General features: G+C 37.4%; 4 protein-coding genes across 7 annotated transcripts; 1 reads left to right on the top strand and 3 right to left on the bottom strand.

Annotated features, from left to right (window-relative positions):
• Positions 1 to 32: 32 nt before the first annotated feature.
• LOC133739046 (endoglucanase 10-like) lies at positions 33 to 2,949 on the top strand. The gene is made up of 6 exons (XM_062166755.1): positions 33 to 402; positions 478 to 761; positions 891 to 1,325; positions 1,515 to 1,650; positions 2,184 to 2,350; positions 2,466 to 2,949. The coding sequence occupies exons 1-6, from the start codon at positions 180 to 182 to the stop codon at positions 2,799 to 2,801; spliced, it is 1,581 nt and encodes a 526-aa protein (XP_062022739.1). The 5' UTR covers positions 33 to 179; the 3' UTR covers positions 2,802 to 2,949.
• Positions 2,950 to 4,948: 1,999 nt separating this feature from the next.
• Positions 4,949 to 7,083, bottom strand: LOC133738498 (probable cytokinin riboside 5'-monophosphate phosphoribohydrolase LOGL3). The gene is made up of 7 exons (XM_062166056.1): positions 6,745 to 7,083; positions 6,059 to 6,156; positions 5,938 to 5,968; positions 5,741 to 5,840; positions 5,563 to 5,633; positions 5,347 to 5,490; positions 4,949 to 5,261 (listed from the first exon to the last, which is right to left on the bottom strand). The coding sequence occupies exons 1-7, from the start codon at positions 6,892 to 6,894 to the stop codon at positions 5,178 to 5,180; spliced, it is 678 nt and encodes a 225-aa protein (XP_062022040.1). The 5' UTR covers positions 6,895 to 7,083; the 3' UTR covers positions 4,949 to 5,177.
• Positions 7,084 to 16,279: 9,196 nt separating this feature from the next.
• Positions 16,280 to 18,711, bottom strand: LOC133736323 (probable E3 ubiquitin-protein ligase RHC1A). Of its 2 annotated transcripts, XM_062163782.1 has the most exons (4): positions 18,379 to 18,711; positions 18,020 to 18,087; positions 17,888 to 17,926; positions 16,280 to 17,551 (listed from the first exon to the last, which is right to left on the bottom strand). In XM_062163782.1, exon 4 carries the CDS (start codon positions 17,454 to 17,456, stop codon positions 16,542 to 16,544), a length of 915 nt encoding a protein of 304 aa, XP_062019766.1. In that variant the 5' UTR covers positions 17,457 to 17,551; positions 17,888 to 17,926; positions 18,020 to 18,087; positions 18,379 to 18,711; the 3' UTR covers positions 16,280 to 16,541. The 2 variants fall into 2 exon arrangements, with proteins under 2 accessions (XP_062019766.1, XP_062019765.1); XM_062163781.1 differs by lacking the exon at positions 17,888 to 17,926.
• Positions 18,712 to 19,290: 579 nt separating this feature from the next.
• LOC133736321 (5'-3' exoribonuclease 3) lies at positions 19,291 to 27,637 on the bottom strand. Of its 3 annotated transcripts, none has more exons than XM_062163776.1 (23): positions 27,241 to 27,637; positions 26,733 to 26,835; positions 26,550 to 26,626; positions 26,035 to 26,226; positions 25,781 to 25,900; positions 25,613 to 25,675; positions 25,261 to 25,410; positions 24,849 to 25,013; positions 24,605 to 24,682; positions 24,430 to 24,516; positions 23,869 to 24,120; positions 23,623 to 23,718; positions 22,987 to 23,082; positions 22,839 to 22,909; positions 22,309 to 22,437; positions 22,153 to 22,229; positions 22,023 to 22,063; positions 21,852 to 21,926; positions 21,592 to 21,749; positions 21,041 to 21,157; positions 20,642 to 20,717; positions 20,242 to 20,348; positions 19,291 to 20,154 (listed from the first exon to the last, which is right to left on the bottom strand). In XM_062163776.1, exons 1-23 carry the CDS (start codon positions 27,439 to 27,441, stop codon positions 19,566 to 19,568), a joined length of 3,120 nt encoding a protein of 1,039 aa, XP_062019760.1. In that variant the 5' UTR covers positions 27,442 to 27,637; the 3' UTR covers positions 19,291 to 19,565. The 3 variants fall into 3 exon arrangements, with proteins under 3 accessions (XP_062019760.1, XP_062019761.1, XP_062019762.1); XM_062163777.1 differs by having other exon boundaries at positions 21,041 to 21,145; XM_062163778.1 differs by lacking the exons at positions 26,733 to 26,835; positions 27,241 to 27,637 and having other exon boundaries at positions 26,527 to 26,615.
• Positions 27,638 to 27,985: the final 348 nt, after the last annotated feature.

Raw genomic sequence — 27,985 nt, 5'->3', positions numbered from 1 at the left:
ACTCAAAAACAAAGAGAGCGCAAAATAAAGAAGAAAGAGCTTATTTCGCTGTCGGTGCTTGAAAAAAGAAACACAGAGCGGCGGGAGTGTTTCCGAACCCGCCAATAAAAACCTCAGAACCTTAATGTGGTAGATCTGCAACAACTTTGATCTGTCGGTGGTCGTTTTAGGTCATCGAAATGGGAGCCAAATCGGACTCCAAGGGTTGCAAATGGTTGAGTTGGTTCATCGTCTTCGTCGTCTTGGCCATCATCGCCGGCGCCGTCGCTCTCGTCCTCATCAAAAAGAAGCAAAACGAGTCCGACAATGAGCCGGCTCCGGTCCCGGGCCCTCCCGGCCCCGTCACCCAGAAATACTCCGACGCCCTCAAAACCGCTATGCAATTCTTCGACATCCAAAAATGTAATTTTCAACTCCGCAATGTTGTAAATATTTAGATATGTGATTAATTAATTGATGGTTTGTGTGTGTATCTAGCGGGTAAGTTGGTGGATAACAAGATTTCGTGGCGAGGCGATTCGGCTTTGAAGGATGGGAGCGATGCGAAATTGGACTTGTCTAAAGGAATGTACGACGCCGGAGATCACATGAAGTTTGGTCTTCCGATGGCGTTCACTGCCTCGGTGTTGTCTTGGTCGATTCTCGAGTATGGTGATCATATGGATAAGGTGGATCAGTTAGAAGAGGCTCAAGATTCGCTTAAGTGGATCACTGACTTTCTTGTCAATGCTCATCCTAAGGACAATGTGCTCTACATTCAGGTTCGTTAGTTACTTGCTGTTCAAACGAGTTCGAGTTTGAATTTGATTACTGTTTGTTATGGGAATGTGGGTTGGATGAGCTATGTTTATAGGATGTGTGTTAGTTACTGAATCTGAATTATGGGGCAGGTGGGTGACCCTAAAGCGGACCATCAGTGTTGGAATAGGCCTGAAGACATGACTGAGAAGAGGCCACTCACCCAGGTGAACACATCTGCTCCGGGGACTGAGGTTGCTGCCGAAACCGCTGCTGCTATGGCTTCCGCATCTCTGGTGTTTAAGAAGAGCAATCCCACGTATTCAGACAGTCTTCTTAAGCATGCCAAGCAGTTATTTACTTTTGCCAACGAAAATAGAGGGTCTTACAGTGAGAGCATCCCCGATGTTCAGAAGTTTTACAATTCCACAGGGTATGGAGATGAGCTTCTGTGGGCAGCTGGATGGCTTTATCATGCAACTGGGGATAAGACTTACCTCGACTTCGTGACAGGGGATGGACAAGAGTTTGCTGAATTTGATAAGCCATCGTGGTTCAGTTGGGATAACAAGCTTGCAGGAGCCCAGGTATGCATAATCCTCCTTTTTAATTTGTGCCATTCTAATGGAATCAGCGTTTGATTTAACATGTGTTGTTCTTCCTGAACTATTTAGAATACCTATACTCGTGGGGATTTACATGTGCCAGATACATTGTCATTGCTGCTAGTGAAATTCTTTGCTTAGTTATGTGAGCAATTTGCAATTTTCCTGCAGGTTTTGCTATCCAGGTTGACCTTCTTTGGTGGAAGCAAAGACAATTCTGTCCTTCAAAAGTACAAGAAAACAGCTGAGGCTGTTATGTGCGGCCTCCTGCCAAAGTCTCCAACTGCCACCAGCAGCAGAACAAAGAGTATGCTTCTTCTTGACTATCTTATTACATGGATATTCATGTATATGTTTCTTTGTTAGTTTAAGGCAATAGATTTCCTCCTGAAGCCCTGCCTCAAGATTAGTTCTTAATACCAAAAGCGTTTGATGTGCACACAGAAGACAGAACCATATCAAGTCTTCTTCTAAATCCTAATGTTTTTGAGCCTCCTAAACGAATTCTACAACCTGTTGCCGTGTTACACAATAATTGATTGCTGCTTTAAACTTTAAAGTGAATAGGGGAATTAATAAATTACTTCATATTACAGAAGATAATGATATTGTTCTCAGACTTGCACAGTAGCTATGAACACTACGATTTCAAACATTTCCAAGCTATCAAGTGCATGTCCGAAGTTGAAAACATTTGTTTTCTTTTCAATCTTGTTAACCTATATGCGCACCACGCTCAGATCAATTGGGCTATCTGGATGATTTTGAGTTGGATTTTTCAGTTCTGTTTCTGGTATCTCTCGTTCTCCTTCATTTACCATCCTGATCTCTACAATGCAGATGGTATGATATTTATCAGTGAATGGAATGCTCTGCAGCATCCCGTTGCTTCTGCATTCCTGGCTGTTGTTTACAGTGACTATATGCTCTCCTCTAGGACAGCCAAAATAACTTGTAACGGAGATTCCTTTAAGCCAGCTGATATTCGGAAATTTGCTATATCTCAGGTATGATCTCTGGTTAGTTTTGCTTGCAGTATGTTGCAATGTTGCATAGATGCAATAGCAATAGATGTTAGCCACTAACTGCCGTTCCGTCCTAATATATCTCTACTTTTAATAGGTTGAATATGTCTTGGGCAACAATCCTTTGAAAATGAGCTTTCTTGTTGGGTATGGGGATAAATATCCAAAATACGTCCACCATAGAGGAGCTTCAATCCCAGCTGATGCAAAGCCTAGCTGCAGTGACGGCTTCAAGTACTTCAAATCAAGTGACCCCAATCCTAATGTAGCTACTGGAGCACTTGTAGGGGGCCCATTCCTAAATGGAACTTACAACGATGTCCGTGACAATGCCATGCAAGGGGAGCCTACCACATATAATAGCGCCCTTATAGTTGGCCTTTTATCAAGTTTGGTCACCACCTCTTCAGTAGTTGAATCATTCACCTCCTAGATTTAGTCCTATGTAACACTACTATTCAAAACACGTTTGTATTATATATTGATGTACCTGTGTGCGCGACCTGTATGTTTCAATAGAAAATTTAGTGCTGTAGTAGTTCTGCTTTACAAAGTGAATGCATGATTTCTGATTTGGGTTCTTCGCTCAGAAATTATCTTTGTAATTTTGCGTTACTTGTTTTCTGTAAATGTCGGAGCTATGGAACATTTTCTCTGATTCCTTGAAAGTTCAGCATGGAGATATTTTCTGAGCCAAAAAAAACTTGATCCCCTGCAGCTCTGGATGGGACAGGTGCAATTTTCATCCATGTAGGCGTGTAGCCAAAGAATTTGATATTTAGAAAATTAATCAACTCAGAAACCTGTAATACTGATAGAACATGAAACATGCTGCTCAGTCCGCTTTAATGAAATTCACAACTTTTGAGAACCATTAAAAAGATGAATTTCTTGTGAGATTCATTTTTGATCACATTTTCGCATATCAACCGTTAGATGTTTAGATATTCATGTGTAGATTATTTATGCAATTTTTCAATTAAATTAAAAATTGTTAAGGCATTCATAATCGTGATTTATCATTAATGAACATAAACGGTTCAAGTTTGACAGATTTGGTTCGTCCATTGATTTGATGTAGTTCGATAACTTAATGATTAGCAATGTGGAAGAAAAATTTCAGAAATGATATATCCATGCATACATAAACATGAAACGGTTGATTTGCATTAATGTAATCGAAAAATTAGTCTCTCAAACCGTTGATTATAAAGTTTTCATTTTAATGGCCCTCATTCAAAACCCTCCCTAAAAGTCTTTCATAACTTAATCAAAATGTAACTTAAGGAATCTTAATGAAAATGTACCTAGCCCGAATTAGATATATCTGGGCTGAAGGCATTTTGGTTTTAGACTCCTAGTTCTTGCGTGAGGAAAATGTCAAGTGGAGAGAGTATAGAGTCGGAGTTGAGGGTGATTGGTGACGCGGGCAGCACTGCATTATCGCAAAAGACAGGGATCACAAATAGGGAGAGTCACATTGTCATAAAAAAAAAAATAATAATAGGGAGTCACATGATAACAGGGTTATGCTTATCCAGATTTAGACATAACCACACAAAGGGGTCAAGCAAAGCCAATAACCAAAGGAAGCTCCAAGCAACTTTCCTACTTGTAGGTCTCAATCAACTGCCTTTAGGGTTTAGCTGCAGAATGCGATGGCCACGGGGGCTCAAACGGTGACATTGTCCCTATGGCCTATGGCCTATGGCCTATGGCCTATGGCTAGCGAGCTAGCCTCTCTATCATCTCATCTTCTTCAACCTCACAATGGCCAATAAGACCATCAAAAAGTTCAAAACCAGGGGCCACCTCCCCTCCACTCGGTTTCGACCGTGGACTTCTCTTTCTCATTCCTTTTGTACACTGCCACCTCCAATGGCAGTCTGTAAATTGTACGGTGCAGGACACATGTCCTTTTGTATACGTAAGTGATCGATAATCATCAATTTAGACATTATTAGACTCTCTTTAGTCACCCCTCCAACCAACCTACCACTCCAACCCTAGAGTCCTAATCCCTCACAAGTGTTCAATCAAATGAAATAGTACCATCTCGTGCAAAAATTTCGTCCTATTCAATCTTTATTGTCAACGAAACATTACAACCTCGTATTTGAATAATAAAGTTTCACAATATTCATCTCATAAAAACTGTCTCTTACCAATTTCTAGAGATTGTTTTAAAATACATAAATTTCTCTACGTTAGTCTCTATCAGTCTTTTTTGCTCCTTAACAATTTTTATTAAGTATATTTTTATTAAATACTTTGCTGCCAGTAAAATAACTTTTTTTTACTGATATAACATTCAAGCAAGAAATCAAAATTTACACCTTGTTTTTCTTGTTTATGTACTTGGATTCTCTCCATCACTATCAGTCTTCTTATCGTGAAAACAACTTGCAACAGCCCATCAATTTGTTGAAAAAACTATATGGAACAAGTTTGATAAAATATACAGGATGATAAATCACCGACACACGAGGAACTAGTTAATGAAATCACCGCCATAGTGATCCAGGTCAGATTCTAAATTGACAAACTAAACAAAGGGGAAAATTAATAAAAGAAAGAGAATTAAAATGAAGCATGATTTCACATCTAATTAAAACAACTGTATAGGTAGGCACTAATACTTTGTCTAATGGAGCTCACATCTGATCTACAAGGGTTGACTGGTTTAGTGTATTTTAGAGAAACCTGTTGTAATCTAGGGTTATAAATCCTCCACGACATTGGCATTGCCGTGTGTTATGTATACAATTCAACTTCAACTTGATAATGAACCGTTGGATCCTTTTCTTTGTCAACGAGCAATGTCTGACTTTGCAGTGTATTCCAGTTGTTGCTCTTTCTCCCAACTTAGCCCAGAATGCTTAGGAGTATATTCCTGTTCAAACCCATCATCGATTAATCGACGGCATTGATCATCATTATACCATGTAAAGAGGGGAATGTAATGTAATGTAATGTACCTCTAGTTTGCACATGAGTTCCTGAGCGGTTGGGGCAGACACAATAATGTGCCTAGCTGCAGGGTCAATGAAACCTTCATCCACAGCGTTGTCTATGAAGGTTAAAAGTGAGTTGTAGTACCCATCAACATTTAACAACCCCACCTGCAACAGAAAATGTACTATTAAGCACAAGGTTGAATAGTTTCCTGTCTGAAACTAAAGACTGTAACTCACTGGTTTCTCATGAATTCCCAACTGAGCCCAAGTGATCACTTCCAAGAGTTCTTCTAAGGTACCATAGCCACCTGCAGTAAGACCAAAAACGGCGTTTAGCTTAACCGGAAAGTGCTTGTTACGACATAGCTACTTTTCGATGACTTGTACGTTACTATTAGTAGGGGAAATTGGGTACCTGGCAAGGCAACGAAGGCATCAGCTTGGCGAGCCATTTCCGCTTTGCGCTGGTGCATACCAGATACAGCTCTTACTTCTCCCACAGGCTCTCCAGTGATCTGAGATTACATTACACAATGAACTTTATGAGTTTGAGGAAATTATGAATCTATCAGTAACTAGTAACTGTAAATAAAAGTAGGACACTTCAAGTACCTCTCTTGGCATGAGAGTTCTGGGAATTACTCTGCATAGTGAAACAAAAAGAGATTAATAAACAAATCTTGCTGATGATGATGAGAGCTTGAAACGGAGCAAGGGAAAGTATATGAGTTACCCCAACACGTGGCGACCACCATCATAAACAGCTTGGGAGACCTGACCCATCAAACCAATGCTCCCTCCTCCATAGACCAAGTCAATGTTCCTTTCAACCTGTAAACCTTTTTTATATTAGGTACCTGACGTGCTTAGTTCAAACATTGCATAATTACATTATAAAAACCCAACATTTACGCCATCAAAGAACACTATAATCACGCCACTTTATTCAATGATTCTTTCTGACCAAATTTCAATCATTACTTTACTCAATTATTCATCATCCATTCATCCCCGCAATCAAAAGTTCAAAACAACAAGCATGATAAACAGGTCTTTAACCAGACCCTGATCCAAAATTTAGTAATACTACTTGAATTTGGGATCAGAATCATAGAATGGTAGAACTACTCAAAGACAAATGGCTTATCCATTGAAATACTGAACTTTCATACCAACAATACCTCAGTGAAAGATGCTTTCTTTTTGGGGTTACAAGTGAAAATGCTTTTGGGTGTGACTGGATAAGTGAATCCTAGAATAGTAAACCTAACAAACTTCATGAATGACACAGAAATCTTGATATTCACATGTTGGGCTTCATTGAAAATGAAGAGGGGAACTAAAGATGGAAGCTTTTGCAAATAAAGATGGAAGCTTTACAAATGAAAGAGTGAGATTAAGTGAGAGTAGGTGTAGTACCAGTTGTTTTCCAAGTTGAACAGCAGCAAGCTGATAACTTGGGTTCTTTCCAGCACTGCTACCACAGAAAACACAGATACGCTTGAATCTTGAAGATTTCATTACACCCTCTTGTTGTTGTTGTTGTTGTTGTTCTTGAATCATCTCCATTAGAGGAAATTGAGGCCTGGAGTGGACCAATATGGTTTGCTTCAAACTGGGAATCGTTCTAAGCTTGACAGAGAGAGAGAGAGTGAATATGTATGTTATGCTCAACACTCAGAAACGAGCCATGGCTAGGAAAGCCATTACCAAAAAGGATTTTGCCTTGGGCAAAAGATCAGGGAATGAAAATTGGTCCTATTGGATCCTGTTTTATATAGAAGAAATGAATTAAAAAAAAATATCGAATGACCCACACCACAAGTGACACTTCACATCTCTTTCAATTTTTCGTCTCGTGATAATTCCACATTGGATTTGACATTGAAATTGACGTCGAGTTATTGTGTTGTTTGCTCCTTAATTTTTGGAACCGAATGGCGGTGGTGGGATTTTTTTTCCAATCTCTCTTTCTTCTTATTTTTATTTTTGAGCAACCAATTTCTGCTTTAATGACCGATTTATTTAAGCAGAAAAAAGAAAAGGATAATATAAAAATAAGTAAATATATGTTGGAAATAGCTTTTAAAGTATTAGACAATTATGATGACTTAAATACGCACATTTTAATATATAACTCGGTATAAAAAATGGTAACTCGATTCAAAATTATAAAATATTCTTACATAATGGAGCAGAAAAGCCATATCGACATGCACAAGAAAAAAAGGATGCATCTGCTAGGGTTTCCTAGCCCTCAACCTCTCTTTCATCTAAGAGGCGGCGACGGCTTCAGCCTCCGTTCAGCTCCCTTATCGCGATGTCCATCTTTGGCTATCGCTTCAATTCCTTGCTTTGGTTCTCCATCATCAACAACATATTCTCCATGGAGCAATACAACGTCTTGCGCTCCCAAAATACTGTTTTTAAGCCTTCAATCGCTCCAGCGACGATGTTTTGGTCTGAATTCTGTGTATTTGGTGTCGCTGAAGGCACGCTATGGATGGATCAAGAACGATCATCCCCAAAACGAGGCTCCCCTCGTCAATTTGATTTCAATCAGATTTGGTGATTGGTAACGCTGTTTAGGCGGCGCTACTAGGAGTCGGCTCTACGGTGGAGAGGCAGCACTTTGGTACTCCCAAGAATTGCACGGTGACCCTCGATTACAGTCAAGTTTGCCTAAATCCAAAAAGGTACCTGTTTGGCTCCAATTTTACTGCAGCTGGTCAACAGTCTCTTTTCTGCGCGGGCGTGCCAGCACCGTTTGGGTGCGGTCGTTGGGGGTGTCCCTTGACCTAACTTCTTTCAAGCGATTGTAGACGAGGAGAGCACCAACCTCGTCGTGAGATTCTTTATGCCTCGTGGTGAGGACTTTTGCTAATCTTCTTGAAAATCACAATCGATACTCGATGTTGTAGATCGAGCAGAGCGAGAACCACTGGGAAGTAGAGAGAATTTGCTAAAGTGTGACTTTAGCTTGGCTGATTTGCGAGGGCGTTACCCTTTCTTGACTGGTTCCGTAACCGTTGTGGTTGTGGTACTACAATCGGCTCCCGAGGAGACTAGGACCGAAGTACGTTGACAGAGGGTTGGTGGCACTGAAAGTCGGCTTCTGAGAAGACTAGGACTAGGAGTGTGATCACCGATAAGAGAAAGAGAAGGAGAGGAGTTGCTCTTAGAGAGGTTTTCTCTAGAGAGACTTAGATCATCTTAGAGATGTATTGATGAGTGAATTGTGTCTTTAAGTGTTTCATTGTAACCTCTATTTATAGGCTACCATGCCAAAGTGTTTAGCATTAAACAAATGATAGTGGAGCATTAATTGGAGATACGAAATGATGAATTTTGGAGATAAGGAAGCATAATTGGAGATAAAGAATGATGAATTTCGGAGATAATGAGATAAGGAGGCATAATTGGAGATAAAGAATGATGAATTTTGGAGATAAGGAAGCACTTTCGGTTCCTTTATTCCTTCAATTATATCTCCATCAAGCATTCAGATTTTGACCGTGACTTCTTCATAACAAATGTTCCACTATGAGTGTAGATCATCCTGGTCAAATTTCAGAGCTTTTGATTTAGTGGTTGGGCCGGAAATGCTGTTGGACCTCTTACAGGTCCAGTTTTCCAGTTTTGCTTCTGCAAAAGATTGGACTGATTGTTTGAAGGCCTTCCACTCAAAACTAGCTCTGGCACTCTTCATAAGAAATGATCCTTGGGATGTCTAGATTTAATCGGGACAGTTTTAGCTCATTTAGATTTCGTTTGGTTAGTCTGCCGCCCCTCCTCCTTCCTTGTTTAGCTTGGTTTCTCCTAGCCGAAGTAGGAAAATGTGCTAAAGTTGACTTTTCATGCTTCCATGCTTCCATAGTAGGCTTTATTTAGCCTCTAAATATATATTTCGAACTTGTCGACAATATATAGATTGAGCCACTGACATTGGCTCAATTTCTCAAAGACGTGCCTTATCAGGCCAAAATGCTCATTTTGGGTCCAAACAGTACCAGTTGATGAAGTCCTGAGCATGTTGTACTCAGGAAAACCTTCTAGCCCTAGCTTGAAGGGCAAAGAGAAGATGTAGTCTCTTTTATGTTTTTTTGCCTATGAACTATGTATTGGTCTAATAGATAATTAATGTTATAGTTATAGACTAGCTTGAAATAATTGAGCGATAAGTTCGAATATAGTTTGTCTATCCTATATACCAATGTGGTATTCACCACGAATCCTTGTTCTGTCTATTGCGAGACAACAGGAGAGTATGTAATGGCGTTCTTAGCACGAGTTTTATCAATGAAATAATCATTTATTAAAATAAAATAAAAAAACATAACGGAGCAAAAAACTATTGAAACTTAATGTTTCAATTTCTGAAATTGTCATCGATTACTTTGTAGGTTATTTGACAACGCTTTTCTCATTTACTTGCAACGCACACCCACGTTAACTCACCTCCGCACCAAATCGAATTCCTACCACCTTCCTCCAACAGTCCAATCCATACTCCACAACCTTTCCTCTATAAATCTCAGAACCAAAATATCCGGCCCTTAATCGTGGTTAGTGTCTTTAGGGTAAATCTTGTGACTTCCTTCAACTAACTAACACAAAACTATAGATATTATTGAAGCTCTTATAAAAAACTAGTACGAAAATCATAATTGTATCTAAGCTTAATTAGTATCGGATTTGAAATCAAAATTCATTATTGATTCACATGCTTAATTATCACTAGCCATCGCTCATTTCAACTATAAATCACGGCCAAAACCGTCAACTTGCAGTTCTTGATGAAAGCTCCCCAGGTAGACCTTCCCTTCCCTTTACCTCATACACATCATGGCCTGCATGGTTTAAACTCTAAATAAATCTCTTTATGTTTAAAATTTAGCTGACAATAATGATAATAAAAGGTTATAATAAGAATCCACTTGGCAAATAGTTGAGCTCCATGTATAGCAATTTGTTAGGCCACATCAACTATGTTAATAATGTTATAGTATACAGTCACGAGGACATGCAATATGCTTGGAAGATTCTCTTAGTACATTAGGAAGTGACTTATTGCTTATTATTAATTATGACATAACCCATTTGTTAATCATGTAATTAGAAAAAAATACTAGTATGCTATAGTAGCCAGATGGTTTTTCGTGCAATGTTGTTCTTCCACTTGCAAATTAAAATAGGGATCTGCTAGACATGTAATTAACTACAAGTAGTAGAATATGAGTAGTAAGCCTGCCTATTAATATTGAATCCTAGATCTATATAATTATATATGTAGCTAGGTAATTCATTAACATGAAACCCTAAGAGTACGGTTTCCAAGATCCTTCCAACCCTTCAATGGTGTTGATAGAAATTATATTATACGTATGAATTATATTTTACTCAATAAGAGCCATTATGTTCGATCATTTATTTAATTTCGTGATGGTTTTGACACTTTTAATAATAGGAATTCATTAGGTGGCAATAAATTGATGTAGTGGACGAATCCCGTCCATTCCATATGTTTATCATGCATTCCATATATTTTACTGTATATAACTCATTTGACTATGTGAGTCATGTCATACAAGTCATGTATCATTGTTCAACCAGGTGAATTTTTTTTAATTCATCTGTTGTAAGTTGTGACAAAGAAAAAAAAGTCCATGCAAGTCACAGATATATGTACGTATGTATGTAGAGACAATCACTTTCATTAGATTAGAATATATGTTCAGTTATAAGTATTTCAGTAGGTTTTACTCATTTAGATAAATTGGTCGATCAATCATTTGAAAAATATTACCGACAAATTAAAGAAACAAAGTTGTTAGAGTTTTCAATGAAAACATTATTTTAGACAAAGCACAATACATGAAATGACTAGAATTGTCATGTTTGTGAATGTGAATTAGCAGATTAGCTGCCATGTCTTTTTCCCATAGAATGTAACATGATCAATACCTTATACCAGCTTAGAACAATTTTTCAATGCAATGCAAGGACTTCTATTTAGAATATTCCTTCACAATCAATCAATCCAACTTCAATGTGAAAGACACATTGAGGGACCTTCGATTGCTTTGTCTTTAGAATGTTCCAAAGTTTCGTTTTGATCTTTTGACGATGAAAGTTCCAAAGTAACTTTTGAAGTTTAAGCAAAGAAAACTGAAAAAGTGATGATTTCCTTTAATTTTGGGCCGTAAATGGCTCTTCTTGGTTTCTCTCTAATTAACATTTTTAACACCTGCTGTGACTTTATCTCAATTCCATTCCATTTTGCTTCTTAATTCCTAAAAGAACTAATTTAGTATATATCAAGGCTAATTACATTTTACACTATATAAGTAAGTGTTGTTTATATGTCACTATTACGTATAGGAAGTTCTAATTTTTTTATCAACTAGTATAACCTTTCAACTTTTGTTTACAGTAAAATGATACATTTTAACAATGAATGTCAAGTTATTGATAGTAATTTCTTAGTTACAGTCGGTCTACTTGAACGGTAACAATTATTTAACGAACCATAATATGTTGTACTCGAATTTGTTTAGTTTCTCCCTAACAAATTTGTCACCGATTTGTGTGAACACCAGGCTTACAAAACTCTCACAACTTTCACAAGTCAAAAATCACAAGTCGGAAAAGCATAACTTGGTCAAATAGCAAATTAACAGCCGGTTTAAGAAAGCATTATAATTAGTAGCAAGTCATTCATTATCTTCATTTATTTAAAGGAATAATTATATGCCATGTGGATCATGATAATTCTCCACATACAAAAGGAGAAAGGTTTGTGCTTACGTATGATGTGTTATGTTGGTGCCATCTCTCTCCCAATAAGTCGCACATTTTTATTTTAACCCCTTGCTCTTTCTCTTTTTGACCAAAATAATTATAAAAAAAAAAACGAAAAAAAAACCCTCTAAGATAAAATTAGGCTTAATTAATTAATAGGAAAAAAAGAAAAAGGCCTACAAATATGAATCTTGCACACAAGGGAACATCCACATATATAACAAAAGATATATATGAATCTTGCAGACGAATATTTAAAGGCTCTACTCCAATCAAAGAGGTTTCCCACAAGCTAGCTAATCTAATCTGTCTCAAATATATTGGTGGCCTCGTGTTAGGGTTCTTATTTCTCCAATCAGATCATTTATAATATTCTTCCCTTCATTTCTTCGCAACCCCAGTTGCCTATTTCTAATTAAGCTTAAAAGAACTGCAAATTGCATATAACGGCCATATTATGTCTACATATATACCTGTCTCTGCAACTCCGATCCGGCTCATTATCTTGAATGGAACATTGCTTAGTTGACTATACGAGACAAGTTTCATTCTTTATTTCTACGTGTTGTTTTTAATCAGTTAGTCTGCACAAAAAGGTAATTTTTGGCGTCTTTTGACTAACAAATGGATTTCCTAGGGTTCGGTAGGTGGTTAATATATATATATATAATCGTACGGTTTAGAGATGAACACGTCTCCAAATTAAGGGGGTTTGATCTGGAAAAAGTGGCAAGACGAAGCGACCTGCCTCACGTAAGAAGAATGAAAAGGAATGACCTAATAACATTCATGCATGCATCTAGAAATATCGAAACTATATAATTATTCTGGTTAGGTTATGGGAGTCAATGACGTGCTTGCTTCTTTTGGATTTGTATGACCTTTTCGAGTCTAATCTCAACTGTATCAATCAGTTCATATATATAATGCCAAGTTCTTTTACTTTCCGGTTTTAGTTGGCAAGTCATATCTCTCTACTCTGAGAGAACAGATGGAGAATTAGAGATCGATCGATGGAGTTGTCGTCGACCGCCGACCGCCGACTTTTATGACTATCAGACTATGTAAACCACGATCCACGTAGCAATGGAAAGTAGTCCTACTAAGAAAGAGAGATTAGAGAGTGACATGTAAATTGCTTTCCCCCCATGTTAGAGTCTAAGCTTTAGGAGCTGGTGAGTGGGAACTGGGCAATAAAGAAGTTTCAGCCACCAGTTTGCATAAAGATAGTTTATTCGATGAGATATATATAATGTTGTAGATTCAGAATTCTGGAAGATAATAGAGGCATTTGTATAATGGTCACGATTACTGTGATGTCTCTTTATTATAATTTGTGATGTGATCAGTCTAGTCGATTCTCTATTTATCTATTACGTGTAGTGCAAGTCACATGCCGTTACTATACCGTAAATGCGTCATACATGACTTCAGGATGACCCATGCATGATCCATCGATCAATTTCCAGTAGTCTGCATGATGCTCAGATTCCTTCATATATATAGGAAAGTATTGCTAATCAAGGCCCTTCCCAAGTGAACCCATGTCATTTGGACAAATACCTTGCAACCAAGGAGGGTAGAAACCAAGCAAGTACTAGGATATATCTACTAACTCACACTCGGCAAAGCTGAAATTCTGAAACATCAACATGGACCAAAAGTTATAATGGGTCATAACTTAATCATAGGGGTGTGCAAAATATGGTACAAACCGGCCAAAACTGACCAATAAATATGGTTTGGTTAAGGTTTTTTAACTTTAAAAATTGAAAATTGGTTCAATACGTACCGAACCAAACCATTTATGAACTGGGTTGGTTTGGCTTCTCTTATACTTAAACCGCGGAACCCGAACCGACCGGTATGTTTGAAACATAGGAGAAAAAGTTTTTATTTTATTTTATTTTATTTTTTAAAAGAAGATCAAAGGGTTTCACTTCTGCTCCCATAATGACTCGAACCCATAACTTCGTACATAGGTAGTGGGTGCTCTAACCACTTTTTTTTTTATATATATACACATAATAAATATATATTCATTTGTCCGGTTTGTTCTAAGTAAGTTCTAAATCTCCAGTTATAACTTTATTCTCAAATGATATACTATCATATTGAATTCAAGGCTCAAAGGCCTAAAACCTTAGTATATAATCGCTACAATTTTTTTAATCCTTTCATATCACATCTCTGATCTCTCAATCCCTCATTCTTTGACCTTTAATATTATCATATTAAGCTAGTATTGATGGCTAGTCGTTACATAAGTGAATCACTTTGAATCTAATTTAGGTTTTAGTTTTGGACTATATATATGTTTTGGATTTTAATTATTGAATTTTAAATTTAGATAATTTAACATAATTTCAATTGTTGAGATTGAATTTTTACTATGATTTTTTTCATAAATAGCATGTTAATATTATATAGGTGAAAACCGCCTAACCGACCAAACCAAACCATCTTTAATTGGATTGGATTTGGTCGGATTGAGTTTTTTTTTTTTTGTGACCGGTTTTCCAAAATGCCTAAACCGCTCACTTTGACATAGAGACGGTTTGGAGTCAAAACCGATCCAACCCAATCTGTGTGCAGCCCTACTTAATCATTAATATATTTTTCAATTTAATAACTTTATTTTTTTTTTAAGAATACATAATTTCATTACTTATCCATGAATTTAATAACTTTGTTAAACAATTTTAATTCTCATATATTAGTGGCTCCTCTTGGGCTTTTAATTAATGAACTATGGGAACTAAATTGGTCATGTATTTAGTAGAGATAGATATATACTTCATAAAGAAAAATAGAAAAAGAAACAGTACATTTTCCAATGAAAGAGTAGTTGACTTATATCTTCCTCATAAATACAATTTTAAAAATTCTTCTACGCACCGGCAGTGCAAGTGACCCAGAACCTATTAGATGATCTCAGCCCTTGATATTTGTAGTCAAATTTTTTTTTGTAATAACCAATAAGTGCACTCAATGTTATCTAGCCGTTCATTCATATTGGTGCAAGTACACGTCAGTACTCTGTATTCATTTCCTATAGGGCACAAAAATCAAGCAAGCGACACTCTTTTATAAGGCAGGGTGATATATCAACATGTCCTAAGAGATGACTTGATCATTATTAGGTTAAAGTTGTGATTTTTTTGTTTTATAAGAAACACTAAAGATAATGTCAGGAACCGTGAAAAAAAAAATCAAAATTTACAAACTCCTGACAATGTTTATTTTTATTTTCTAAAGTCGAAACGTTGATATTTTTGAGTTTTATCACTTAGAACATGTCCTAAAAATCAGGTTATACCAAGAGTGAGATTATAACATCAAACTCTTTGAACAAAAGAGGTCTTGGCATGGTTTGACAAGTTTAAATGTATCGATCGTGGCATGCCGACATATGTGAAACCTCATCAATACATTTTTCTTATTGAAATTCTCCTTTGTCACAATCTTACTATAGGTCAAACATGATTTTTAAGAGCTACTCCAAGCCTCCAAGTGACAGACTGCAAAATTATCGACTCAAATACTGTTTATGATTTTCTGAGTTTGCAGACTTTAAAATTTTGAAAATAAAATTTAGATCAAACTGAGTTCTGTCAGTCTTAAAATAGCTTTAAAATTATAATTTTGGGGTGAGCAAATTTGTGTGTAATCCACAATTTTCGGCAAAAAACAAAGTTGTTTTTTAAGAGAAAATTCTAGGATTGGTACACACGGTGTTGGAAAAACATACAACATTTATTGATGTCCTTAGCCTCACTTGTTTGGGCATTCATTGGCATACCTCCAGTTGTCTCAATTGGAAAAACTTTTTAAAGCATTAAAATTTGGCAAATCTAAATAACAAGATGCTTTTTCTCAAAAAAAAAAAAATAACAAGATGCTACTTTCTTAAACGAGTTCCACTTGCTTCATAAAGTTGGCAATCCTATTGTTTTGGATAATTTTGTTATCCAGCAAATCTGTTAAACAGCAAATCAAACCCAGTTATGCTAAATTCATTCACTTTAACAGAAACTAATGACCCACCCAGTCACCCGCACATATATTGGGGCCGCGTTTGTGACTAATTTTATAACCACCGAGGGCCCGAGGCTATCTCCAGAAATAACTTCAAGCATATATAACCGCATCATACAAGAGGAAAATATATGTATATCATATCTTAGAAGCATACACATACATAGTAGAAGAAAAATAGTTATTCACATGGAAAGAGGTATGTTTAAACACCAAACGACCATCATACACCCTTTTGGAAACGAAAAACAAGAGAGGAAAAAAAAAAACATCATAATGGAGTCTAAAACCAAACTCACCAGATACAAATTGCAGTATAACTGCAAAGCTTTAGATTATGATCCAAGGAAAGCAAGCAACATAGCAACATTGTAATCTTAGTCAAAGGGCCATCCTGAATACCCCATTTGATTGCTATTTTCACGCGTAGTTGGCGGGCTACTTTCATGTGATGGGTTACGGTTAGAACTAGAGCTAGAACTAGACGAGCGAAACGGCCACAGAGAAGAAAAAGGATTTCGTCTTCCTTGGCTTTCCCTTCCACCGGTATTACTACCAAAACCACCACTTCTAATGTTTGAGCTACGACCACTTCCAGATCCTTGTGGATGCAGTTCTTGGCGGCAAACAGGGCATGAGTTGTGCTGGACTAGCCATGGTACAATACAATCTGAGTGATATACATGCTTACATGGCATTTGCCTTGCTTCAGATCCCAGCTCAAATTTGTCTTGGCAAACAGGGCAATGCGAATCAGAACGAAGATGCTTATTCGAGATCTTAATAGTTGGCATTGCATCGATTGAAAGCCTCGATGCAGGGGGAGGGCCCCTCCTATCATTTGCTGAAAGCTGCTCAAACAATTCTTCCAAGCCAGGACCAACAAAATAATCACCCACATTACCCCGTGTTACACCTATTCCAGGAGACCCATTGAACAGAGCTTCAAATGCACCATTCCCAAATCGAACAGGAATTTGGCCACCAAAAATCAACAAAGGAGAAAACGCCGGGGAATGTTCAGGAACTAAATCTGATCTACCCCTTATATTATCGCTACCTCTTCTGTCTGTTAACTGCTGCCAAGCTGAAAAGGCATCCATGAATCCAAACCTCCTATCACGATCCTCATCATTGTGAGGTCCAAAGAAATCCAGTGGGCTGATATGAACCATGTCATCAAGTTCTTGAACAAATCCTCCACTGCAGTTTCGGCAAACTGCATCTCGCCCTTGCAGCTGAGTTGGCCGCCTGCATTCGTAACACCAATGGGTGTTTCGACCGCTTGACATGGTCTCCTATTCCAAACTAATATGGTACAAACAACAAGTTTTGTCCCTCAACTCTTCAATTGTCAGGATTATCAATGACAGCTTATGCAGAAGCACTGTCCACACCAAAACAAAAACAACAAACAAAGAAGCAAACAATGAGAACAAACATACTGCAGCAATCATAACACTCTCAGTAGTTCCATCAAGAAAACGAGACAAATTATAAAAACATTTGAATTTGGTGAGTAAATTTAAACTATTTTTAGATATTCCAATACCACATTCATATGTTCTACTTGTCGAAAATAAACCTAACCTACATTTTTTTATCAATGAAGCAGTTTCACTTTGTAGTGAAAACTTCAAACTTGAGGCACAAATACATCTACAGAATCTTAAGCACCAAAATACAATGTTCTCTGCTTAAATATGAAGTAAGATGTACCTACCAAACAAATTGGGGATTTCTTCACACCATGATAACCAACCTGAATGTAAGCATTACAAGATACTAAGCTAAAGATAGAACAGAAACAACTCACACTAGCTAATACAATCAATATTAAATAACTAAAGCTTACCAGGCAATGAATTCTTTCCCACAAGGCATCATTGAGACCAGAAATAGCAATGTTGTAGAGGCCGGTACCTGAAAACAGTGGGGATAGGGGCGAAAAATTGACATTCAAATTCAAGCTTGTGCGCTAACAATGAATAACAAATAAGAGGTACATCCGATGCGGAATCTGTACACTGATATTCAATCCAAATATGAAATGAAATGAGATAACATCATGTTGTTATGGATCTCTGACCAAAATTCGGGATTACCATTACCTATCATGACAGTAAAAATACTACTTACATGTACAAAGGAATAAAACATTTCTCCAAATACAGAAAGCTTCATCACCAGAAACTAATAAAAATCAGTACTCACTTAATCAATCAAACCTCCTTTTTCCCAGAGTCACCGGTTAGACGGTACCGAGATCTTTAGCGGCGATTTTGCAACCGGTTCAGGCCTATGCTATGACCGCCTAGCCTTCTCCTCGCTGAGCCTATACCACGAGACGATCGTGTTGTTATGTTGGAGTTGATGATCGGAGAAAATTGCCGCAAGTCGGGTATGGCGGAGGCATAGAGAAGGCCTTACCAGATAGAATTAGACATGGACTCTGGGGAAGACCAGAGCATTCGAGAACAAGTAGATCTGACAGCTCTGGGTAAAATTAAGCTGGGCCTCTAATACTGGATTAGTTCCTTCTTTCACAGAGTTGCGTAAATATAACGCACCATATATAAGACAATCAAATATATTAAAAAATACAGAAGAATCTAGAAATTATAACAATAATGGTATATTCTGTTTTTTTTTTGCTCCTTTTCCTTTTATACCTGGCTTTTGTTGTCTCCATTTCATTTTTTCTAAAACGATATTTAAAAAAATAAATTGGTTACCGTGTTTGGTTGGGTTGTTTAGATAGTATTTTTTTGGCACGTTTACTTAATTGGAATGGAAAATAATCATAAATCGGAAACAAGTGGAATGAGAGAAGAAAAGAATCGGTATTGATTCCGGAGGAATGATTCCTAAACTCATCTCCCCTCTTCGTAATCGAATTCCTGAGTATTCAGGAATCGATTCCTGATAAATAGATGGGACCTACACAAATTCTCATTCCTTCATGTGTTAATAAACACAGGAATTCTTTTACCTGAAATCATTCCGATTCATTTATATGTTTGTAAACACAGGAGTATTTTTACTCCGTAATCATTCCATTACATTCCATTCCATTCCAAGTAAGTAAAGGTGCCCTTTATGTGGACCACATTTTGAGCAAGAGAATTGGAACTTGATATGTTTTTATTACAACAAGAACATAAATATGAGTCTGTCAATCAAAACTGAATTACAGTACAATTGAAAACATGAATCCAAACTACTCCTGGAAACCTGAAGCTCGAAACGTTTATCCTGGAGTCTTCTGCGTCGCCTCTTTTATGTGACTGAGGAGATCCCCTTGAACGATCCGCTCTCAACTTACCAATAAAGAATACAAGGGCATTAAGGAATGAAGACCCAACTATAATACAACAATATTATACAAGCAGCTCACTCTTCTACTTGCGGCCATGCTGGGATGGAGGTGGTCTCCTATTTCCTCTTCTGTCCAATCCAGAGTATGGGTTTCCAGATTGCTGAGGACGACCATATCCTCTGCCCATATTCTGGGGCGGTGGATCCCAGGCATCAATGCCTTGATAACCAGGCGGCCCTAAACTCTGATAGTTGTTATAACCAACTGGATAGGGACCTGGATTGACCCCTGGTGGAGCTGGTGTAATTGGTCTCTGGGGGTAAGCAATTCCACCATTCTGATGACGGGCCGACTGATAGTATGAGTGACCAGAATTTCTTTCATAATGCTGAGAATGAGGTCTATTCGGAGGGTGGTAGGTATTTTGGTGTTGCACTTGAGGATGCTGGAATGTTCTAGGTGGTGCCATACTGTGGTGTCCCTGATCATAGCTTCCATTACTTGCGTAGGAAGCGCGTGGTGGGTAATATGGAGGTTCGGCATATGGTTGATGGGCAGGCATCTGATTGCCATACCCATTGCTGTTTGCCTTAACATGTAAGCTATTAACAACAAGTCGATGAGCGGCATCGCCAAGCTGTCTTCCAGAAATGGCTCCAGGAGGGTGCTGCCTGAATGCAGAGGGCAGAAAGGAAGAGATGTAAGAACAAGCACAGGAAATTGGATAAAGTGAATATGGACAAAGAGAGAGGATTTACCTAGAACTTTCATATGGCCTCCTCCCCGAATTGTCATGCCATGGCTTCCTCCCTGAATCCTCATGCCACAAAACAGGTGCAGGCTTCATGTCCCCCGATGACACAATCTGAAAATAACAATTTGATGTAAATCGATTTGTTACAAGAACATTAGACTTCCAGAACCACATAACACTTTTCCATAAAATGGCTATAACCATCAACAGCAAAACTACATACGAAATAAACAATAGTAACTGGCCATTGCTATATAATATCCACTGGACCTCAATGATGAATTGGCCATTGCAAGTGTATTTTACTATTTTTACCTAGCAAAACCCTGATTAAGCAGGTTAAGCTCAAGTGAAAAAAATAAAAGAATCAACAAGCAGAGAGAGCTTAGTAGTCACAAAAATACCTTCTTAGGGAAAATGACCCCTGCTGGTGGTCGAGTTATATGCTCATGTACATCTGGTAGTCTGTATATTGCGCATCTGAATATCAAACATGAAACATAGATTAGACCACACAAATCAGGTTCTCCTATTTCTAATACATTACACGACATCCCTGCAATTAAAAGATAATAATAATAATAATAATAATAATATTTCCCCCTATTTTTTATAAGGCTTCTGTTTGTAACAATTTAGGGTGTGTATAACAATTCCCTTAAATGCATTTTCTAAAAGAAAGCAAAATTCTTGTTTCATTATCAGATAAAACAATGATGATCCTGGAATTACTTGGGGATGCAAAATAAAATGTGCCCAACAAATATATATAGATAGAGCAGATGAACTTTTGAAAAACATACATGACTTGGTTGTCCATTATATCCTCCATGCTTTCAACAGGAGATCGGAAAACGGGAGGACAAGGCTCACCAGCACATGGAGATAGATAGCCGTTCATCCCTTCACTGCATGTATCCCTAAATAAAATCAGAAAATAGTCCAACAAGTTCTTAAAAGTATGGTCAACATAAGAAATAAAGACGAAAGAAACTTGTTCATCATATTCCAAATATTTGATTTATTATAAATACTGATATTTAAACACAGTAGAGTGCCCCAAATAGATCATGATTCTGCTATCAGCAGTAACAGAATAATTAATCATGTTTTTCCCAATCAGATAGATCAAGCATTCAAAAGAGTCAAAACCAGACACTGATAAGCGCAAGCTTTAGCAGTGAACAGTTCTGGGGTGCAAATTTGATGGAAGAGAATTCACCCACGTTAAAATGGAGCAAAAGTCAAATTACATTTTGGAAGGGACCCCTCTGTTATAACAAAAGCTTAAAGAGAATAAACGTCCGTTGTTGCTCCAAAGCTAAGAGTAAACCTAATGAATTACTGCACAAACCTGTATTTGGGATCAATTTGTTCCTTAAACTCAACACGCTCTTTGTCTGTCAATTGTTTACAGCGATTGTCAAGAGAATATATGCACACAGAGAGAGGATGAGAAGATGTAACAAAGAGCATCTCAAACATCACACTGTTTCTGCGTGATTCCTCCTCCTGCACCCAGAAATTGAATTTTCATTAAAGGAAGACATTGAGGGTATAAAGGTGAAATTGGACGTGTTCTCATGTAATGCAAACTAAAAAAAAATACCGTACCGTTAATGTATGTTCAAGTTTTTCAACCTCAGAAAGAAGACGGACTTCATCAATGAAAGGGAGTTTTGCAATACCCTAAAGAACAGAAAGATGATGTCAAAGAATCCACATTATATGATCACAAATACATCATCATCATCATAATCAAGATGGAATATTATAGAAACCCACCTGCCATGCAAATCGTTTCCCATTCATATCCACTTCAAAGTCTGACAAAAAGAAAGGTTTAGAACAGCAGCTCACTAAGTTGAAACGAAATAAGATCTAGATCACCAAAACAAGTAGACATAGAGCATACCAGTAGGGTAAAAATCAATAAGAGGTGAGTTTGGATCAGTCATCAGCTTCCTGTATGCCTCAGGAAGGGCATGGGCACTGCAAAGGAACTTTTATTAGTACCTTACTACCTTAGTAGCTTGACAATTTACACATAAAAAATTATTCTTCAGAATACCTTGCAGCAGGAAAAACCCCTAACAGCTGATTGAACGGTTTAAAGGGACTGCCCAATTCAAAACTTATATCTAGTTGACCGAGGTCCTTGAGATCAGAAGCAAAGGGCGCATAATGGTAAGGGTAAAACCTGAAAAGACGATTCTTCAGTGACACAACAAACATAAGGGATCAAGATATGAACACTATCGTCTTAGTAATTCGAGACAACATTTTACAAGAAAAATGAACAAAGTCAATCTAGTCAATATGCTAAAATTTCCTTTTTTTTTTGCTAGGCTAAGCAGACCCTGAACGTACATATACCAATCCTTATAGAGCACAACAACTTGAGCACGCCCAATTTAAAATTGGGAGTCAACAAAAGGTTGCAATATAAAGGCTATATGGTTGGACAACCATCGCATGTACTCAACATGTGCCTACTTTTACTGATCGTACAAAGAATTCAAAGCACAATTAAAATCAGAAACTTTTAGCCGTAATAAAGTATAAGCAAGATGGTCAAGGAAGGTTGAACAAAATACGCACCACTGCCATGAACAAACCCCTTCATAATAATAGTGCATCACCCAACACAGACCTTCAGTGTAACGCAAAACCTAACCACAAAGCACAAAATATAAGACAGAAAAAATGGTTCTGCAATAACTAATAGCAGTAATAGTCATTAACTTACAACATCTCTTCGAATTGCTTCACGTTCTTCGGGAGTTTTTGCATTAAACTTCTCTTCATAATACCTCTCTCTCCATCCAGGTTCACCCAATTTAACCTAGCAAAATTAGGATATCAAGGCTGCTTGATAAGTAATGCAATTAACGATAGTATAAGGACTTGCATGCAGTGTTTTAAAATAATAACAGAATGGAAAACACACAACAGAAAGTCATGAAATAAAGAACAGACCAACACCTTTAGAATAACCCTACATATCCAATTCTCAACATACCCAATATGATGCAACTGAATAGTACTATGAATACCATAGTAAAACTGAAAGCACTCATATCATCAATACAACCTTAGCTACCTAAAATTAGTCACACAAGAAAGTGAACATTCAGTGCAGCACAGTTTTTTCATTTACTTTTAGCCATTTGTATCAAAGACATTCCTTGCAATATGCATTAAAATGATTTGAACATATCAGATTCACTTAAAAAAATAATAGTAACAAGAACCTTATGTCAATAAAGACCACATTAATAATCAATAATATCTCAAGAATTGCATTCAAATGCTTTATATGGTATGAGTATGTTATCTACCGATTCAAATAAAAAAAATGCCTTGAGCATCACATATCACAAACCTTGTCTTCTTCAGGATTTTTAGAGTTAAAAGCATCAGATTTCTCACGAAGAACCTCCTTGAGCTTTATTTTCAAATCTTCTTTGTTTTCATGAACCTGTGAGACCAACAAAAAAAAAAAAAAAAGAGAGCTCACATAATTAAATGTTAATTATTAAGGCAACTCTCAAACATATAGTACAATAAATGATTCATATTTACAGCTGTCACAAATCAGTCGGAAGGAAAAATATATATAAAAACATACATCTTCAAGAATGTTCTCAGCTTCAACAATAGCAGCACCGACAGTTGATGCCTCTTTGGACAAGCGTGCAACCTTTTGAGGATTTCCTCTACCAGATCCAGATTGTTGAAACGGCACAGGTGAAGGACCTGAAGCAAGACGAGAACCATGAAACCGATTAACTGCAACTAAAGAATCTGGTTGCACTTGGGGCTCTGCGTCATCTCCTCTTCGAGCTTGTGCCTTTTGACGCTTTATTCTTTCTGCTTGCTTCTGAAGATAGAAGAAAATTGAGTAAATATAAATGTTTCATACTATAGTAAAGTTAAAAAAGACAATACCTCCCACACCAAAACACAGATAAAGATAGTAAATGACCATTTAACTGGAAAAATAAGCAAACAATTTTTTTGGAAACTAAGTTCCTTCCCACAAAAAAAAAATATAAGAAGAAGAAGAATAGATGGCACCATCATGAAAGCTGCAAATGATGAAACAAATCATCTCTATATTTTGGCAAGTGAAAAGAACATACAATGATTTTTAATGATTTACAATGTCTATTCAAAAAAGAGAACAAACCAGATGCAGTTGAGCTCTTTTCTGGAATATTTTATCTTCATAACTTCCAACTGCCTGAATGAAATGCTCCACCCGCCTCAAATTTGGCTAAGAAACAAAAAGAAGTCACTAACAATATTCTAAAAGAAACCTGCCAAAATTATCCTAGCAAAGTAAACAAGAGAACAATAATTACCTTGCTTGCATTAGTCAGATATCCCCCCATTCCCCTAAATTCCTTTTTATATACAGCCAAAAGCAAGTTGATTGCACCCTGAAAAATCAACAATTGAGCATATTTACCTCTGCAAGTATATTTTAAAGATCATTCTTGGAGAAAACCCCAAGTGTGATGCAAACACTTTTGTGCATTGCAAGATAAAATGGAAAGAAAAAAAAAAGGTGTCCAGGAATGTCATATTTGCTATGCATCAACATACCTCCCGAATCTCCAGTGTAGGCATATGAGGTAAGAAATCATTTCCGACAAAGAAACAAAGGAATATAAAGTCATCCACAATGCGCTCAATATCAATCTCAAATGGGGCACCTGGAATCCGCATCTCATATTCCAAATATTCTCTAAGGGTCCAAATATTGAGAAACTGCCGAAAAGTGCAACATGTAAGATCTCAAAAAAATATATATATATCATATATTATTTTTCATAAATCATCCGATATATATAATGAGATATACATATAAAGATCAACAATTATTAAATATAGTAATTGTATTGATTGCAAAAATGAAAAGCCTTCAAACTGAGGCTTTTGGAAAATATATAAATTTCAAAGATTCTTTTATAAACCTCTCGATACGCTACCAAAAATGTATTGCAAAAATTCTAACCTGGTACGGCTTCTTGGCCACAGCCTCGGCATCACCTTTCTCATCAAGCTCTCCAGCCTTCCGTTTTGCCTTTCCTTCACAACTGGCAGCTAAATGACCCACCTGACCACACAGGAAGCACTTGTCCTGCTGTCCAGCGACGAAAACAACCTGAAATATTGTATTGCCAAAGGCCAAAATCATTAGTTGGAAACAAGGAAACCACACAACAAATTGACAAAAAACAAATGTATTGCGGTAGGGAAGCAACATGCAATCCACACAATTCTTCGAATCAGTACCTTCTAACAAAATGTAACTGTAAAGAAGCAAAATCGGTTTTATTAAAAAATACAAAATCATAAATACAAACCTCTCGAAGAATGGAGAAATGAACTTCATGGGTGGCCAAGGCAAGCATAATTAAATCGGCATCCTGTCATTGAGAAGATAAATTTATACCACAATCAGGGTGGTCTCAAGGCAATACAGAAAGGGGTAAGAGTAACCTTCACTTATAAATGAAAGGAAAGATATATACCAAACCATACAGGCAATGACGTGTATTTGGATCATAACCAGGAAGATTTCTTTGAAGACGAATGTATGACATAACCTTGTGCTCCCCTTCACCCGGAACATTTGCATCGGAAAGAATGACCTTCAAAAATTGAAACATTTAGTAACAAACACTTATCAGCATTAAGAATTTAACCAAGGAGTAATCTAAAATCTCTAACTGCAAAATAGTCATAATGCAATTAGAAAAAGAAATATGAACAAAAAGAAAAATACCTTAACATTTTTCCATCCAGGATCGTTATTTAATCTAAGATGAATATAGTACTGCAATGCAATTGACAAAACAGCCATAAATGGAGTTCCAGGAGTAATGACATTGGAATCAAAAGTTTGCGAATGCAGTTTAGGTGGAAGCTTTCTTCCCTCCATTTCAAACTCCTCACGCAGCCTTTCTTCTTCAGCTGCCTGCAAAATCAATAATGGAAAGAATTGGTTATTTTCTATTTAATTTGGAGGCACGCAAACATTACTTGACATGTGCAGCAAGCAAGGACTTGGCAAATCAATCAAACAGATAGATATGATAAGATGGAGAATAGTGTCCCGGAGTCCTACAAATGGTTTTAATTACTGTGTATTCCCGAAAGCAGATTTATTCATCCACAGGTAGAAGTTTATTTTGCAGAAGAATGCGAAGTTAAGAGTTATAATACTTGGAGACCAATAACACAAAGCCCTTCACGTGCAAACACATGGAGGACCCACCTAGTATCCACAAAAGGACGTACCGCATCTGCTGCATCTTTAGCAGCTCTAAACCGCCGGGATCTCTGTTGATTCATTTTCGCCCTAGGGGCAACACCATCTATCAATTGAATCCAACAATTAGTATTGCAAAAACTACATAAAACATTGAATTCAGTGGTAAATGGCAGCTTAACGGAAATTTCAGTGCCAATTCCAACACTCACCAATTGCCATGTACAGTAGCTTCCGAGGCCGCACCATCACAAAAAGCCTATCTATGTAGTCAAACATGCACTGAAATACCTCATCAAAGGTAGTTGGTGAAGGCTGCAAAGTAAAACAAAATGTTAAAGGCATAACACTTGCAGAAACCACATTCAAGAATAACATAGATATCGATTAACAATTTACAGGTCCAAGCAAAAATTAATCACAGGAATGTGACACCGACCGACTCAATACATAATGTCCATCAAATCAAGGGGAAAACAATCAATAATACATGGTATGCCATTTCTGAACAGAAACAAACAGAGCAGCTCATATTGATTTCTTCATAGAATACAGTAAAAGCTGATTAAAATTTCACAAACTCACAAACTAAATTCCACACACGAAGCGAATCCAGTAACAAAAACAGTAACACCTGATTAAATTTCACAACCTCGAAAGCACCACAATTGTTATATCTATAAGATGAACAGCACGGAAAAGAAAATTAGAGAAGCGTACCCTATCCTCAGGGTGAAAACAGGGGTGAATAATCCCATTCATGTCGAGGTACAGATTGTCATACTCGCCGTTAGGGTTTGGCTTACTGGTGTCGACCGGAATCGAAACGTCGTCGATTACAACTGGTTCTTCTTCCACCACATCGACGACGACGAGTGGATACTTCTCCGCTAGCCATCTGTAGAAAGCTGGAACTCCCATTGCCGATCGCGCTAAGCTCCGAGCCCAGCAGATCTCCCTGTTTCTCTATCGGAAATCGGAGGCCGAATCGAAACCCTAGGCTGAGACTGAAACTCTGAATTGAATAGGAGAAGGAACAAACCGCGCGCCGAGTGTGATTTTGTTTGGCAGCTTAGCAAAATGGTTCGCTCCGAATTAGGGTAAGAAAGTGGGGAATGGCGATACTGTCCCCGGTCAATACAAGAGAAGTGTGGATCGTTGGTGTATATGGGGGTGTTTATGTATTTACACCACGGAAATAAGGTCGGTTAGGGATATTGTTGTTTGGAATAGTTCTTTTTTTATATCTTTTCTTTGGTCGACAGCAAAATATCTGAATGTATCATGAGAAGCTCGAGTGTTTTGCCGCGGGGGAATGTTCACTTCAGAGTTCGGACTTCGGACGCACATACCTATAGCCTATAGGGGTTGGACTTGGGCATGTCCATCGGCCCTGAACTGATTTTATATGTCTAGAGAAAATTTATTTTTCTGACATTAGTTAGAGACATGTGTGTATTTATTC

The sequence above is a fragment of the Rosa rugosa genome, chromosome 3 (assembly GCF_958449725.1).
Source record: "Rosa rugosa chromosome 3, drRosRugo1.1, whole genome shotgun sequence".
In the NCBI taxonomy this organism is placed as follows: Eukaryota; Viridiplantae; Streptophyta; class Magnoliopsida; order Rosales; family Rosaceae; genus Rosa; species Rosa rugosa.
The sequence above is the reverse complement of the archived record's forward strand: the minus strand, read 5'-3'. Positions and strand labels throughout refer to the sequence as shown.